The sequence below is a fragment of the Hesperophylax consimilis genome, chromosome 4 (genome assembly GCF_061612785.1).
Source record: "Hesperophylax consimilis isolate HC1 chromosome 4, BYU_Hcon_1.0, whole genome shotgun sequence".
Lineage (NCBI taxonomy): Eukaryota > Metazoa > Arthropoda > Insecta > Trichoptera > Limnephilidae > Hesperophylax > Hesperophylax consimilis.
The window spans coordinates 43,114,842-43,132,818 of NC_142839.1; the positions used below are offsets into that span (position 1 = coordinate 43,114,842).

The following is a 17,977-nucleotide window of genomic DNA, read 5'->3' on the forward strand; positions in this document are numbered from 1 at the left end:
AATAATGCCATCACAAAGTGAAAAGCAGTTAGAAGAAGTTTTCTTCGAAAAAAAAATTTTTTACTTAGAATCCATGAAAATATATAAAAGAAAACCAAGGGGAACAACTCACGCTGCTAGGAGGCGCTAGTGTATGTGAAATGTCGGAAGTTGGAAGGATTATTAATATTACAGGGTATTTGCTTACAGTTATTTAGTGTTAGCACCTAAGTTGGTAGGTGTGGTGTGTCAGAAAAACAATATTTTCAACCACACATTGGCCAATGGTTGTTTAAATTTCCAAATCCACCGTTGTTTTCCTACACAATTGCATTCGAAAGCTTAGATTTATTATTTTCATAAATTCATTTCTTTCTCATAAATTAAATTCAACATCGTATCTGTAGATCTTACGGCTACCAAACTAAATACGTGCCCAAGTCATGGTAGTCGAAACTTGTAAAGTAAAGTTTTATAACTCTTTTTAATCTTCGTATCAGATAAAGAATCGTAAACTCCGAATTACACGGAATCCAAAATTGTATGAAATTCATATGTTGGAATGTAACGTTAACATGAATAAAACGACAATAGGTAGTAATTTTATCTTGATCGTGTAACTTGTTGGCGGAAGAATGTATTCACAATTCTCCCAATAAAGTAGCCGGCGAGATTCCACAACTGCCGTAGAAATGATAATTTACCAAACAATGTGGCACCTGTGACAAAAACGCTCATAACTTAGTCGAAAATTTCACTGTTGTGTTCGAACAAGGCTTGTAATTGCGTCAAAAAAGCCATCGTTTCCTTTTGGAGCGTGGCCATTGAGAAGGATTGTAATTATTGTCATACAGACTTCACAAAGTGTACTTGAGAGGTGAATTATCGGCGTGAATCATAAACGTGGGACGACGCGTTGTAGACTTCAGAACGTCGGCTCCCTCGCGGTGATAGCGTTGAGTATAGAGTATAGACTATTTATAGAGTATTGAGTACCTAAGAGTATTGATGCTCGAGAAGTGACCGTAGACGTATTGCCGCACTCTGCCAGCAAATTAATAGGAACAACAGGTGTGGGAGACCTTTTAGTGCCGTGTCAAACGGTACACTTGAATTAGCCTGTACAATTGTTAAGCCCGTTGGCCTTAGGACATGTTTTTAATGTCATGCAATTTCTAATGTTTATATCGTGATGTAGTTTATGAAGTTTTTCGTCATTTTCTAAGAATCGGCAAAACATGTATCAACTTGTGGGTTGGCATAAAATACAACCATGCAGAAAATAGATACATTTTGCGAAGGTCAGTTCCGACATAAACCGATTGTTTTATTGTCTTCTACTTTTCGTTTTAAACACGTTGAAGTTAATTGAATAGTATCTTGAATTTTCTCTTGTAATATGCGTGACCGTGTGTTTCTTTGTTTTCTCTTTTCACCGTCCATTTGAATAGAGATAATGGCAAGTTTTTATTGCAATTATAATAATAAAATTATAAAAAATTTCCTGCTGAGCAACTGCCATTGGGACGTTAATTACATAGTGATCGGATTAAAGGGGAAATAATTTAATTAATAACTAGTACCTCCCCTAATTATCTATCTATTACAGCATGTTTCATTGAGAGAAAAGTCTGAATTGTATTAAAATTATTTCAATTGTGTTATTCTTTTAAAAATTACTAATCTCTTGTATTTTTTAAGGACTATCCCATCAAAAGAGTGGTTTCAACAATTTTCCTATTTTTCAAAAAAAAATCCTCACTTATTATACTGTATACGAATGACAAATGGACATTGTTTCATTCCCTTTGGTATTCACGGACTATTATACTTTCAGTACTCTAGAAGTGAGAAATTTAGACCACCTATGTTTAGATTGTTCATATCCTAAGAAATATCTTCTCTTCTGTCAAGCTTTATCTAGAATTGCATTCCCCCCGTTCAACATCTTATCTCTTCCAAGTATGAACTCCACTCCAATATTTCAAATAATTTTGAAAATTGCCCTTCTAAATGAAATAAATGCACAAATTCTCCTTCCCTCTCTCCATAATTTAAAATAATTGCTTAGAACACCCTCGAATTGTAAAAGCCAGAAACATATATGTGAGTCTTAGCGAAAAATATCCACAAACATTGAACCAAATGTTTTTGCAAACATGAAACAATGGGGCAGAGCGACAATGTTTTATTTGTTTTCCATGGCCCATGGACAAAAAAAAACGTTGTGGCCCCGACGTTTTTGAAAATTTGGTCGCTGGAGACCCAACCAATTAAAAAGCTTTAATTGAAAAAGATAATATTAATAAATCTAAAGGAAACGTGAAACAGAAAAAGACACAGAAAAAAAGGTAACGGTCTCAACTGGGAATCGAACCCAAGATCTCGGTCTTACCGATTAGTTGAAAGAAAATATTGTAAATTCTGAATTTGAAATATGAGATCAACAAAAAATTACCTGAAATAATTAAGTCCCAATGGCCAAGAGTCATTGTCCCGGTAAGACAGAAATCCTGGGTTTGATTTCCAGTTGTGACAGTTACCTTTTTATTTTTTCTATCTCTTGTTCTGCTTCATGTTTTCAATGATGTATTTCATTGATGGATAATAAATAACCTTCAAAAGTTATTTTAATAAAAAATGAATATATATTTTCACAAGTGCCTACCTATTACTTGAATACTACGTAGTGCATTGACGAAGGAATGATGGTGTCCGAAACTGATTCGTTTCAAATTAAACAAACTAGTGTTTGCCAAAATATAATAATGCTATAGTTCAAGAAGTTACTATAAAACACACATACAAAAATGTTGATTGATGAGTTTTACGCATATTTTTGTAGTAAAAAATTTATGTTACTTGTAAAAATAGCCAAATGATGTGACAAAACACGGTGCGCTGAACATGTAGTAACCATCACCATTGATACTATATCGAAGGTTGGCATTCCCCGTAGAACTCTCTTCCCGCGCCGGGAAGATCGAATGAAAGTTTTAGTGCCGTCATTCTGTGGTCAGGCACCTACCTGGTACCTGGTGTCGCAGTATCACATGGCGGGTTCAGGGGCGCAGCAATCGTCCGGCAATCTTGGTAGCCGACCTGGGGCAGGGTTAAGCTGGGATGTTCAAATGTATATTATATGCAACCTTACGTAATCTCAACAAATTTCTGATAATGAATGCGGGTGTATTCAGATGATTAGCTTTAATTATATTGCTAGTACTCAGGGCCGGCTATGTGTACACGGAGAAAAGGGAGTATCTATTGCTAATTTGTTAAGATCTATAAAAAAATATTGGTAATCCGGTTAAAATCGGGATTCCTTCTTGATTGTTTATTTCCTGAATTCCTAATATATAACACGTGCATTTGACTTGATAATATATGATGACGAGATGCGAAAATATTACGATCTTTATGACCACGTGTCATCCCTCGCAAATTCATATCATACTTAAATTTTATCACAAAAACTATTAGTTCATTCATTAGACTGCAATCCCGTTTTTAATCTGATTACTAATAATTTTAAGATATTCTTAATAAATTAGCAACAACAATTTTTCTCCGAGCAGAAGCAATTGGAGCAATCAGCTCCGGGCGCAGACTTGACAAGGCACCAATCTAGATAAGTACACGGAGAAAATGATCCTGTTATAAAAGTGATACCGTATATGATAAAAAGTTATAAAATATTAGTCATTCGAAATATATCGAGAACACGTGTTTTTTTCCTAATAAGTATCATGACGGAATGCAACAATAACAATATCAGTATTTGTATGAAATCGTATTCCACCGTCCTCATATACACTCTTAGGAACTCTTTTAATTCATTCGTTATAGGCCTACAGTCCCATTTTTAACAGGAAAACGTATAATTTTATCAGATTAGATTAGATTAGATTTCAGATGTGTATGTTTTGTCCGTGTAGGTTAAAAATTATGTAATTTTTGAATTATCACGATTGTTGGGTTAAAAACGAAAAAAAATATTTACTTTTGGACATGTGCCACACTTGTAAGCTTGTCCGATCTCTACTTGATTTCGCTACGCCACTGCAGGTTTTAAGAAAAGTTAACCTTCCCACTCTCCCGTGGGGAGACAAACGCGTTCCGTAAAATGTATGCAATTTCTAGCCTTTTACCGTCTCAATTACCTGCGCCGTAAACTACATTTTATTGAATCCAAACAATCCGGAGTTAGATTTCCGGACAAGATACAGAACCTATTAAATAGCGTACGCGACAAATCGAATTACTATCAAGTGTGATCTTTAACGACCATCCTATTTTATTTCTGACTATCCCTTTGTTAAATCAAACTGAGATTCGTACAAAAGGTGTAAATATTGATTTTTTTAAAGAAGATTATGCATAACTTTTGCGAATTAAAATTTATTTCTAAAAATGAATGGGATGCTTTTTGCAATTGGAATTCAAACAACGAAAACGATAGATGAGGATCTTTGCTATTTACACATATTCTTATTTTATGTTTGATATTTTACACGGCCATAATTGTTTAATTGGAAATTAGGTTTTTTGTACATATCTTACAATTTGTAGATATCTTCTCGACTTGAAATATATTTAACCTATTATGTACCTCATCTTTATTTTAAGTTAATTACATACTATATTATACTAAAATATTTTTTCATCATTGCAATATTGTATGAATTACAGGATCACATTTTTTGATTTGTTATTTACGTATTACATTCTTACCTCCTATTTTTTTATTATATAGGGCTATTTATTACTGACACAATTCTCATTTAGATATATTTTCAACTTTACATGTACCTTACTTATTATATACCCACCTATTATCACTAGTCGTATACCCCATCGTTATCTTACGTTATTTACTTATATTTTTTTAATACATAAGTATATACATATTTTATGGCATTTAGATGTTGCATTACTTAAACATGATCTCATTTTGCTTTGTTATTTACACATTATGTTCTTAACTTGTAAGTTCTATCCGTATGTTGTATATGATCATACATGCTCATTACTACTAACGCAATTATTCATGCTAGGTATAGTTTATGTCTTAGACTATAAGATTATTATGTCAAAGCCAAAAGGCGTTAATGACACAAATAAATAAATAATATTATACTTCTCAAACATAGCTTGAAATTATTTTGAAAAAGTTAATACCTCATTTATCTACCTCACTTTCCTCTACATCACAACTTTTCTAAAAACTGTGGTTGATGTTGTTTGTTTAGAACCACATAATAGACTTCTACGTTTATTAGTTTTCTTAAACTTATGCTATTGGAAATATATCAAAACAAAAACATTTATAATGTTTATCATTAAAAACATTTTTTAATTATAAACTAATGTTTATAAGACAAGGTTTTATGCATAGCATAAAGGATAACAAATAATTATAGGCAATAATTAGTCGCCTCAAATATCAATACAAATTGATAATATCTCCCGTAAAATAAAAATAAATGCCGCCAAAGGAAATTGACATCCCGTTGGCGGTATTTATTTTTACTCGGGAGATATTTACAATTTGTATTGATATTTCAGGCCACTAATTATTGCTTATAACATTTGTTTTCATCCGAAAGTTAACTTATTTGAAAAACACTCGTTTTCATCCGAAAGTTAACTTGTCAAAAAACTCTGTCAAATATGTATACTTTGAGAGATCGTCGCTAGATGCCGCATGCGGAAAAGAAATACTGGCGCTCATGAACCGTCACTTTTGCGTCTCGGCTAAGTGATTTCAATTATTTCTAGACTCGCTTTATTTTACGCTATTTATTACGCTGAAATAAATTAGTGGTGTTTCGCATATTGTTCGCAAAAATCGATTGTGTAGGTGTAAATTACGACATAATTCTGATGGTTGGCAGAAATATTTTAAAAATTTGTTTTCATTGCAATTTGAGTCAGAGATTCTCCAAAACTAAAATACCAGGATTGAAGAAACAAAAAACATAAAATGATAATACATTCATATATTGTATTTCTATTTCCGGAAAGGTACCAAAACCCAATATTTAACGATTTTCTAAATAATTTTATTGAATTTTATCGTATTTTAAAAGGTATTAATTTACCAAAATTATCACTCAACTTGTAGAGAGAAACACTTAATATTTTTTTAAATCAGTCATTACATATTCAGGAATTCACGCGACAACTTGATGTAAAGATTTTTTATGGCGGCCAGGTCTGAAAATGAATGTTTCCGTTTTGTAAAACATGACCACCCATTAACTGCTGAATTTGATTCGACATCTGGATCTTAAAACATTCTTATTAGAAATTTCGAGATTTTCAAGATAAGTTTTAAATAGTTCATGTTGTCGTGGATTTCGAAAAACATTTATGAATAATTAGGGACCTATGTGAAATAATAAAAATCGAGTCTTGGATGAAAAGAGTATGTCAGTATTTTTTTTAAATATCTTGCAATACATAAGAATAAAACAATAAAAACACAAATATGCGATGTCGGTGTGATTCGTTATCCAAAAGTCTGATCGTTCTGGCATTAAATTTTAAATTCAGTACAATTCTTTCAGAATCAATTCAAAATCCAATTGAATGGCGAATATGATTTCAGGCAGTGTAAGAGAGATAGAGTACCTGCGCAATGCTGATTGGCTGTCTCGGTCTAATTTTACTCCAAGTGACCAACTCAGGCACGGAGGCTCCATCCAAGCCAGAGTCAAGTTGGCCTCACAGAAGCTGGGTGTACTGTACAGTGTACAGGGCCCGCAGATACTTGGCAAGTGCGCACCACTGCTGAATTTGGCAGCCCCAAAAGATATGAAAAAACCCTCAATTCTGTGCCGAAACGGGCGGTCTGTTTGATAGATTCCCTATCTTAACAGGCGGATTGCAATGTTCAGAGCACAGGAGTGATTAATGTATGCTGTCCTTGTTATACCGCTATTATAATGGAAGGTGCTCCGAGAAACTAGCGTCATTGATCCCTTGGGCACTGGTGCATTATCGGAAAACACGTCAAACGCGCGCCCTACATATGTACACTGTTGACATTTGTTACATGAGAACGGGTCGCTTCTAGGACCCGTGCTTGAATTCAAGAGCTCCGCTGTATAATGATTTGCCGGTCGTGTTTCCTTTCTCCTACTATAGCGGCTCTTTCCTCTCCTCAAAAATATCCTCCACACAGCATCCTCAGAGATAACATAGGCACTGAGGGAAATTATTTACCTTAGGGACTTAGGAGCCAGGAATACATGGAAACGTTGTCCAAACGATGTATTCAATTTTGGTACTATCATCATTTGTTCTGATCTTAGCCTTGTTGTGTAACTGTGATCTACAAGACTATGAAGCTTGGGATTATTCGTATAGTACATTATGAGTTCATGTATATAAATCTGTCTTACGTCTAATAATTTTGTTTCCTTAGGGTGTCGATGAACACATATAAGGAATTCACCTTGTTTGTAATCAAATTTACATTTGTATTGTATTAAGGTGTGTATTATCTATCCAATGGTGCGATATGACAGTTCATAGTGCTTAGCGTTAAATTTGTGTATCAAATTAATTTCCTTAATTATTTAACGAAATGGAAGAGAAAAAAATACGAAGGGCGAGTAGGACAACAATAGAGAGATCGACGCAACAAGATAATGCTACGATCGGAGAGTTGGATGTAGTAGGTAATATAATAATAAAGGAATTGACCAGGGAAGCGAGTACAACAGTATCACAGTTTGAATTTCTAATAAACATTGCTGTAATAAATTGTTCTGAAGTGGATTTAACAGAGGAACGACTACAGTTAAGTGAATTGATTTAATCAATTGATAAAACCACGTATTATCCTTTGACGAAGGACTGACGGAGACCCGAAATAATGAAAGGCAGTAAATGTAATTTATTAATAACTAATGACGTATACCCGGCGTTGCGATTGTAGTTTTAAGGTGGAAATAATATTATTCTAAAGAATTAAAAAGGTGTTCTTTTCTTAGGTTTTTTTTTCACTTGATTTCTCCTCGGGCATCCGCGACTTCCAATATTCACTACCGTACACCACATTAGACTTCCACCGTTTTATACTCCGTATTTCATTCCAGTGCAGAGATAATGCCTTAAGTCTTCCTCACGCGTCCCCGACTTTCACAATTCAAACTACTTTATACACTCCTGACACTAATAAGAAAAAACTTTGAAATTTTCAGCGGAATTGGTCCAGTGGTTTTTGAGACTATATGGGACAAATAAAGAAACATTCATTTTTATGAATACCTTCTTATATATATTGAGAGATATTGAGATGGTGACTTAGATGGTCTGGAAAATAGGTGTTTTGAAAAAAATACATTAATTTTATTGACGTCAGGAACTGAGGTCAGTGGCACTCCATCCTGTCTGCCCATGTCTGGTGAGAAACTAATAATGAATGGATACGTAAGATAATAAACCTCTGTGGACTTAATTAATAAGAAGGAATCTTAGTTATATATTTGCCGTCGTCGTAAGATTCCAAGTGCAGATTTGCATTAAAAGCTATCCGAGATTGAACGCATCGAAGTTTAATGCCATTCTCACTTACTCGCCAAAACCACTCAAATGTGAATACAATACGCGAGGCGATAAATCTGGTTGGCGGCGTCTACTAAGCGTTCTCGTCCGTAAACCTAATTTCCTTTTCCATTGAGGACTCGGAACCGTCACATTTAAGGCAAGTTCACCCCGAGTAACTATGGGAATACTTGAACTTGGGCTGGATTTATGGAGCTGCGGCGCTCTCGTGCGCAGTCCCCTACAAGGAGGACTCGTGACGCTACATGGGGAGAACTCCGCTCGGTGTGACTTTGAACTCCGCTAGATTATTATATTGGACCCTGTTGGCCCTCAGCGCAATAAGGGAGTTTGCACTTTGTAATAAGTAATGCGTTCAACGGTTTATTTATATCGATGCATGAGACAAGTAGGAACATGTTGAACGCCACGCGTTGTTATGTTGCCTTTGACCGAAGCCACCCGTGAGTCTTTTTCGATAAAGGTAACACTATTGTACGCGTATCTGCAACCATTAATGCAACACCGTGTCCGCCTACTATAAGAATTACGAGGGAAGCACCAAGTAAAAAATGGACTTTACTCAGGGTGAATGCGGGTTCTATAATTATAGTTTTTGCGGTACAAAACGTGAATATTTTCGGTTCGGGTATTGCGATTATGATTGATTGATTGCGCCAATATTGCGATACAGATTAATTTATTGAAAACATTTCTTTTTAAATTTCTTACTGCCTAATATCGTAGGTATGTATTGTTCGTGTACATTGTACCTATATTTGGATAAGGCCTCTCAACGTCGATCACGGGAAAGGGTCGATTACGATGTAATATTTTGTCGACCCTAAAAAAAATATATCCCGGTAGAAGGACAAATTGGTATTGCGATTAGTGCTTATATCTGTCGATGAAGAGGTTTAATTGTCGTATTTAATCGTCTGTTTAAATTTAGTTGAGGTCCATTTGAAGAACTGAAAAAAGCAAAACGAAATTCTAATAAGACCCTTGTTGATATCCACGTAAATTTTTTTTTTTAATTTTTATTTTATTTAATAAATGTTTACAAGTTACATGTTTAGACATTTTTTTAACTACCATACTAGGCTAATGCCCGTGTTGTGGTAGTTATACATGAAATAATAATAACAATGACATAAAAGAACTAAAAAATACTTATAGTAACATAAGTATGTAAGTATAAATCATAATGAAGTAATAATAATAAAAATAACTTAGAAGAACTAAAAAATACTATTTTATAGAAACATAAGAAAGAATTAGAGAAGAAAAAAAAGAAAAACAAATTTGATGATAAATAAAACTAAAAACAAGTATATTAAAATTAATAGTAAACTGAAAAATAAAGAAAAAGTATATGTATATTAAAAAGATACAAATAAAAATTAAAAATATTAAACATTAAGATTAAAATTTAAACATAATTAATGTAGATTGTTTAATGCATATAATTGTTTGTGTGCAAGTTTATATATCTTAGGTATTATCTATAAGACAACATGTTTATGTTCAACACTTAATTTTAATTTTCGTGATATGAGACAAGTTGGAAAAGAAGTTTTTAAATTTTTTTTTTGTGTTAGGAACTCATATAATCTTTGAAGAAAGGTCGTCCCCTTTCAAATATCCATTGCTGTAAATTAAAGTAAACAGTAGATACATCCCAACCTTGGAACCCAGAAAAAATTAAAGTAAACATTACCTCCCAACCCTGTAACCCACAGAAAATTAAAGTAATCAGTACTCCCAACCCTTGAACCCACATAAAATTAAATTAATCAGTACTCTCAACCCTGGAACCCACAGAAAATTAAAGTAAACAGTACCTCCTAACCCTGGAACCCACAAAAAATTTGTATTTAGTTTTCGGAAATCGATAGTTTACATTTTATCAGCTTGTGCATATGTAGTATAGCCAAAATAAACCAATTATGGATTTGCTCCTTGTGACAGTACCTTTACTTTTAAGGGTGTCTGTTTAATAAATTTTTCGATAGATGGCAGTGCGCGTATATATTTGATGTTTGTGATCGAATCCAAACCAACAAAATAATGATTGAATAATAACTTTTTTTATGTCGTAGTTGATATTTAAAATGAGACTCAATAATATACATACTCAGACTCAATAATTTCACCATTTTATTTTTACCACACCCGGACCCATTCAATCTCTAGAAAGAATAATCTGATTTGGGAGATAATTATATTTCACTTCTTCAATAATTGCATATTCACTTCGTGGCGTGTAGCCGTTTAATTTAAATAAAACAAATAACTTTGCACCACTATTTAATCAATTTGATTGACTCATTAACATTTTGACTTTATCCATAATTTTATTTCAAAAAAAAAATCCACAAACTTATATTCTTATGCTGTGTACAAAAAGTTCTACTCTGAACACTTCCACCATTTTATACACCTTACAATAACAAATCTTCGTAGTTGATATTGTACGCTTCCTAATAATATAGTCAATTTATGTTCGTGCTCCTTTTTTATTTACTTACTTCATTTCTATCTTCCAATGCAATTAGAAATATATTATTATTAGGTAGATACCTGTCCTTATAATCGATGAGTACCTACCTGCATATGATTTAGGTACATAATGAAATATTTTAAATTACTTTCTCTTTCATAATAAGAATTCCACCAAAATTAGCAAATCCCGTAATAAATTCTATTTGATTCATTTGTGTTATTTCAAAAATTATTCATTTAAAATAACATATACCTAGTATATTTCCTGCACGTTCCAGAGTGTAAGATACTTTCAGATTTTTCCTGGTGTAAGACGACGATTCAATACGATTCGATTGAGATGTTGCTTGAAATGGCTTTAGTCGTGTTTGATGACCAGATCTGAATAGTTTTTTTTTATTCTAGATAAAAGAAAATTACATTTTCACTTCTTCTACTAGAAATAACGAATACATTACACATAAATATATTACGCAACGATATTATTCACTTTCATTGTTTTGTTGATTGAGCATAAAATGAACATTTTTTTTAAATGTATCTACACTTTTTTCATTTTTAATTTCGTCTAGGAGGCAATTATATATGTTGCCCCTTCATATCCAATGGATCGCTTGCTATAATGAGTATGTATCGTGTTTAAATGTATTTTATCGTGTTGCCGTGTAAAGTGTGTGTGTACTTGGGACGTTTTGATGAGTTCTGTATTTGTATGTATGAGTTTATTGTTTATTTTGTAAATAAGGAGACATGTATTATATTCATATAATTTTCTCAACGTTAATAGTTTTGTTTCGATGCATAATTTTTTGTGGATGTTCTAGGTTTGAAATGAAATAGCTTTTTGATTACTTTGTTTAGTGTTACCTCTACTTCATTTATATATGTTTCATATGCATTTACCCAGATTTCAATCAAGTAGTTTAAATGTGAATGTACGAGGCTGTAATGTAGACCTTTTTTAAATTTTATCTGGCAACAGATACGATATCCGGCTAAATACGCTAATTAAGGGGGTGATTTTATCTTTAATATCTTGAATATGCTGTTTAAAAGTTAGGTCTTTATCCATGCAATGCACAGCCCAAGATATTTCTCCTGTATCAAGATTCGCAGGTTGTTATATTCATTTTTTAAAGGTAGGTTTTAAGTACATGAGGAGGAATGATTTTAAGAGTTTTAGCTTAAAATCGAGTATCCTGTTTTTTTTTTAAATTAAATTTAGGATATTTTATTGGAGCCAACTGTTAATTTTGTCTAAGGACGGGTTGTTTCGGAGGATTTGAACAATTCATCAAATTTCAATGTTGATTTCCGGGTTCTGTGAAAGTCCTATTCAAGTTCTGTTATTATATCAGCATAGGGTAGTTGCTTGACAGAACTGAAATAAAAACAGAACTTGAAAAAATCTTTCACAGAACCTGAACATTAACTTTGAAATTTGAAGAATTGTTCAAATTCTCCGAAACAACCCGTCCTAAGTCTCTCTGTGCATTTTCTAGTAAGATGTTTAAATCTTTACCCCAGTAGAAAATTGGTACTTCTAATAATAGTGGTACTTCTCTACCTTCCTTGTCGCCATCTCCTTCACCTCCTCTCTACTTTCAGCCTCACAATATACCCCAATTGGGGATGCCATTTAGGTATTCACATTAAATAAATATAGATAATACTAAATTAATGCACAATGTATCAAACAGCATGTACCATCAAGAGAAATATTAGTATTATTTCGTTATGATTACCAACTACATCTCATTGGTTCTATTTCCAAGTGTATTTCAAACTTGCATTCGAATTCTACAATTAAGCAACTACGCATATGTTTGTGTACATTGAATGTTTATGTATTCTACGAGTATGTCTGGACTTTGTATCGAAAACTCACATTCTGATTTGGGATACGTCGGCACTGCTTGGACATATTTACTATACGTAAAATAATGTTTAATATAATTGAGTTAACACTGACTCACTTTAATCGCTGACTAAGGTTTGTGATGATTATTGATCGAACATAATTTCCCAGCATATTACAAATCTGATTAGAAAATATCAGTGTCGATTAGTGTTCAAAATAATTATTTTATTTGATCACTCATTGTGACTTGTGACTTGTGACTGACTATAGTTTTACGTAATGTAAGTTATGATTCAATCTAATATTGCTTATTTAACAATTTCTTGTTCAAAACTCAATATGGAACAATATTGAAGTTGTCAGGATTTTGTTTTAGTTTCTTTCACTAACTTAATACCAATGTATACCCTTTTGTCTTGTTTACTTTATAATCTTTTTTCTCTCGTCTTTCCATATTGTACTTTAACTGTCGATAACTATGGCAATTGTGAATAACTTTTTCAATAACATAGATAATAACAAACTCGTAACAGATAGTTAATAGGTACATAACATATTATCTACTATGTTATGGTTATGAGTAATGATCAATAAAGTAATTTTAGTGTATGTGTACACTGGAAGTAGGATGTTGAAATAAGAACATGATTAATGAAAAGAAAAATTAATTAGTATCATTGTTTATTTTTTTTGTATTTTTCATTGTCTTTTAGATTTCTTTGACATATTTTTACAATGAATGGTATAAACACGATTCGGAATTGTCCCAGCCTCGGGAAAGGTTTTTATATTAGGTATATAATAATATGTTCTAAGAATAAAGTCTATAAAAATATATTAATTACTTTATCTGTTAAGGCACTCTGTACATGGCTACATTATTAATTCTATGAAACACGATTAAAGAAGTCGGGTTGATTAAACTGCCTTAATTCTTACGTTTCCGCGAGATCTGTACAAACGTTTAATATAAAAGTATAGAACCCTCGTGACTAGCATACAGCCCCTATCGCACTGCTCGAAGTACAAACAAAATACTTATACAAATCTAATAACTTAAATTACGGGTAATCTGATCGTCTTAAAAATAGAATATATTATAATATAGGATGCAATCGTTAAAGATAATATTTTATATACATTGTTGGAATTGGGCAAGATCTGTTAAGCGAGAATTTATTCCTCTATGGCAAATTTTCGGCATATTACAAAATAATTCTTTAATTCCGTACATAAATGTATTGATGTATTTTTTTCGTAAGTATTTTTTTCAATGAGAGGAAGTTAAACTTCCAAGTGGAATATGGACCCTTTTTGTCAGTCTTTTCGATAAAATAAATATCTAAGGCACAGTAGTTAGCGGGATAAGTCCCAAATCCCGAGGTATCAATAAGCAGCCATTTCCTCGGACCTGTACTCGTAGGGTGGGGGGGCTCCCGATGGACAGTAGCCGGGGCAGCCGCCCTCCAGGTGCTTACTCAGCAGAGACATGCGTGAGAAGGTCTTGCTGCAGGAAACGCACGAGTACTTCTTCACCTCGGAGTGGGTCTGCAGATGCGCGCGCAGGTTGGAGCGATCGGCGAAGGCACGCCGGCAGTGGTGGCACGAGAAGGGCTTTTCGCCGGTGTGCGTGCGGATGTGCCCCTGCAGCAGCCATGGCCGCGAGAAGGCCTTGCCGCACAAGTGACACTTGCAGGGCAAAGTATGCGTGCGGATGTGCATCTTTAGCGCGCCCAGGGAAGTGTACACCTTGGAGCAGTACTTGCAGCTGAAGGATTTCTTAGCCAGATTGCCCTCGGCGGCCGCGCAGTGGAACTGACTGTGCTTGCTGAGGCCGGAGTAGGTGGAGTATGACTTGCCGCAGTCGGGGCACTGGTAGCGGGCGGCGCTCTCGCGACGACGGCGAGGAGCAGATCCGGCTGAGATTCCGGAGTCAGAGCTGACGCTGCCGGGCGGGGACAGCTCTCCCGCTCCGGGAGAAGTGGGCCCCGAAGACAGGGACACGGGCGACAGGGCGGGTGGGGAGTGCGGAGAGTGAAGCGAGTGAGAGGAGTGCGAGTGGTGGGAGTGAGTGGGAGGAGAGCAGGCGGTGCGCGGAGACAGACCGTTGTAGGACTCGGGGTATCCCGTGGGCAGGTATGTAGTGTAGGGCGGGGATGGACGAGGCCAGGAGCAGTACTGCTCGGTGGGTGAGTTGAGGTTTAGCGGCTCCAGGGGTACTGGGCGGGATGGGTAGGGTGGCAGCTGTGCCGGGAAATGGGCTGGGAGGTGAGTCTGGAGGTGGGCTGGCAGGTGTGTTGGCAGATGGGCGGGGAGGTGCGCCGACAGATGAGCCGACAGATGTGCGGGCAGTTGCGCCGGGAGATGAGTTGGCAAGTAGGGTGACAGCGGCGCCGAGGTGACATGGGCGGGCACATGGGGCTGCAGATGGGTGGCGACAGGAGACTGTGCTGGCATGGAGTACCAGTAACGGGGCGGGGAAGGCGCTGGGGCGGCACCAACAGCGGGAGAAGAAGCCTTATTGGGGTAGTTTCCAGTACGAGACAGATCCTCCGGCTTGGTGCTCAAGTTTTCAGGTTCATTGTCATCTATTTCTGTGAACAAAAGAAACAAAAATTAGTTATTTTTACTGATGTTTGTATGTGAAAATACAGAAATGCAATCATACCTAGTTCAATCTATCGTTTAACCTACCTAATGAAGTGAATATTCAGATGTTAACTAAGACCACCCTAACGGTAAACAGGCAATATGCAGCGCTGCGTGCTACAGTATTTGCACAAGAAGTAAAGACGTTGGTTGGTTGGAAGGCGGAGATAATGTTTGAGTGGCGCCCCCGGCAACCTGCTCCGGCGCTAGTCCCCTGACAGGAGATTACAGATTCCATAGCCGCCGCTGGACCGACAAATCCGTGTAGCGCTCATTAGCAATAATTAACATTCACTAATTATATACACTTGCTTAAAAAAACCTTCGTATAAGCGCTTTGAATTAAACAAATAATTTTTTTGTGCAGTGTTATTTATTTAAAATTAAGTAAATGTGTTTAAATAATGATGATGTAGGTACATAATAAGATAAGCATGTTATTTATTTAGGAAAACATTTTTGTTGAAATTGTAAATAAAGTTTGATTTTCGTTATAAATCTGATATATTTTTTTGATTTAAATACAACTTTGGTGAATATCCTGGAGTTTTACTGACTTGTTATGTGTTTATTATTTTTTCCAATAAAAACATTACAAGTCATTAAAAGTTCTACATTTTCTACATTTACGAAAATGTTTTTTTTTATAATATGTGAGCGCCCCTGAGGTGATAACTCACAAAAGCGGCGCTATAAAAATGTTCCAATATTATTATTATGTGCCTAATCTTTTCTTACATACCCAGAATTTATTTTTTTACAAAAAGTACCTATCAGATATTTTAATGCATTTTCGTGGTTACTTTTAGGTGATTTTGCACAAAAAAGGCTATATAAGAATCATCAAAATATTATTATTATTACTAATGTCTATACCCGTTGAGAAATAATATATTTTTTGTTAATTTCTTATTTATTAATAGTTTTATGGGTGCAATTAATAAAGTGGTAAAAAATAATACACATCCGTGGAAAGTAAGTAAATGTGTTGAATTAACTTTGTGCCAACGATATTGTGATCAAACGAAAACGAAAGCAAAAAGTTTCTAGTCTGCCTTATCGTCGGAATCATTATTTGCAAATAACTTAAAACGTGAATATTTAACCGCAGTACTTAGGGAATGTATAAGATTTTCATTATTTTTTGGGAAACTTAAAAATAAAATATAATTATTATTAAATAAATTATTTCAAATAATTACACGACATGAACTGTTTTCATTAAATTAAAATTATTTAAAAAATTCCACTTTATTTTGTAATTCGAAGGCTGATCATTTAAATCATCAGTCTTGTTTTTTAACTACATTTAATTTTGTGAGAAATATTTAATTTTTGAAAAATATTTAATTTTGTAAAAATTATTTAAATTTCCAAAAAAAAATTATTTGAACTTTTTGAAGTTGCGAAGACAATATGTGTATTTCGATAAAATCAACATACCTTGTTCATATTTGTATGTGACGGCAGGCGGGCGCTCTTCCCTCGCAGAAAGAGGCACAGGCCTCTTCTTCAACGGACAGTGGCTGTAGTTTCTCTGCATGATGCTGCGGGACAACCTCACTTCTTCCACTAACATCACTTCAATCAAAACTCCAAAACACTTAAAATCTCCGAATTCACTGCGAAGACAACTCTAACCACAATATAATGCGGCGAGTTCACAAAAAACCAAATCGGCGTAAAATCCACAACACGGTAATGATCACAATAACACAATCCAATAATTCTCAATAAAGCTCGCAAGCACTGGGCTGAAAGAACAACCTTCGCGAACGACGACGTATCCAGTTATGGTCTGTCTGTAGAAAGCGGTTCCGTTATATACCCCTCCCGCTGCCGGCTCCGGCGCTACAAGCACGTGCGGGCTGGCCAATCAGGCGCCGGCTGGCCAGCTCTCGGAGCCAATCGCGGGGAGACCTGCCGTTGCTTTGTGAATGGAAGGCGCGGCCTGAGTGGTCCGGCGAGGGGTGGAGGAAGAAGGGGTGCGCAGGTGGCTGGTGCGATATGCAGAACCATTCCTCGCACAATTGGCGGGAGCGACGCTCGTCGGCAAAGCTCGTAGCGTGTAGCTCTTAGCTATACAGCCTGCCCCTACCTACATCGAATTACGTGTCGATACTCGATACATTCGACATTTTATCTAAGGGATGATTTTAACTCTAGCAAATATTACTACAATATATTCATTTTTTACTGGACAACTACTAATATTTACAACTTTCTAGCCATCAATGAAATATATCATTGAAGAAGACGATAATTAGTATACATCTAAACGAAACAGAACAAGCCAAAGAAAAATTTAATGGTATGTTAAGATTAATGACATGTATAGTATACCTACCTACATTAGGTATATTATTATTTAAGACATGTCTTGTAAAAAAATAACGTTTGTTAAGTGATAATCTAACATAGTATTTA

The 17,977-nt window shown here is 35.0% G+C and overlaps 1 protein-coding gene across 1 annotated transcript; it reads right to left on the reverse strand.

The window, feature by feature from the left end:
- Positions 1-13,610: 13,610 nt before the first annotated feature.
- On the reverse strand, positions 13,611-17,328 carry LOC149424758 (uncharacterized). The gene is made up of 2 exons (XM_089631492.1): positions 16,994-17,328; positions 13,611-15,495 (listed from the first exon to the last, which is right to left on the reverse strand). Exons 1-2 carry the CDS (start codon positions 17,127-17,129, stop codon positions 14,288-14,290), a joined length of 1,344 nt encoding a protein of 447 aa, XP_089487618.1. The 5' UTR covers positions 17,130-17,328; the 3' UTR covers positions 13,611-14,287.
- Between the last annotated feature and the right edge of the window lie 649 nt (positions 17,329-17,977).

Excerpts from the sequence above, each read along its gene's own strand:
- LOC149424758 (XM_089631492.1), bottom strand. The coding sequence starts at position 17,129 with ATGTTAGTGGAAGAAGTGAGGTTGTCCCGCAGCATCATGCAGAGAAAC. Across the intron at positions 15,496-16,993 it reads CACATACAAATATGAACAAG|AAATAGATGACAATGAACCT; the intron begins GTATGTTGATTT and ends TTTTGTTCACAG.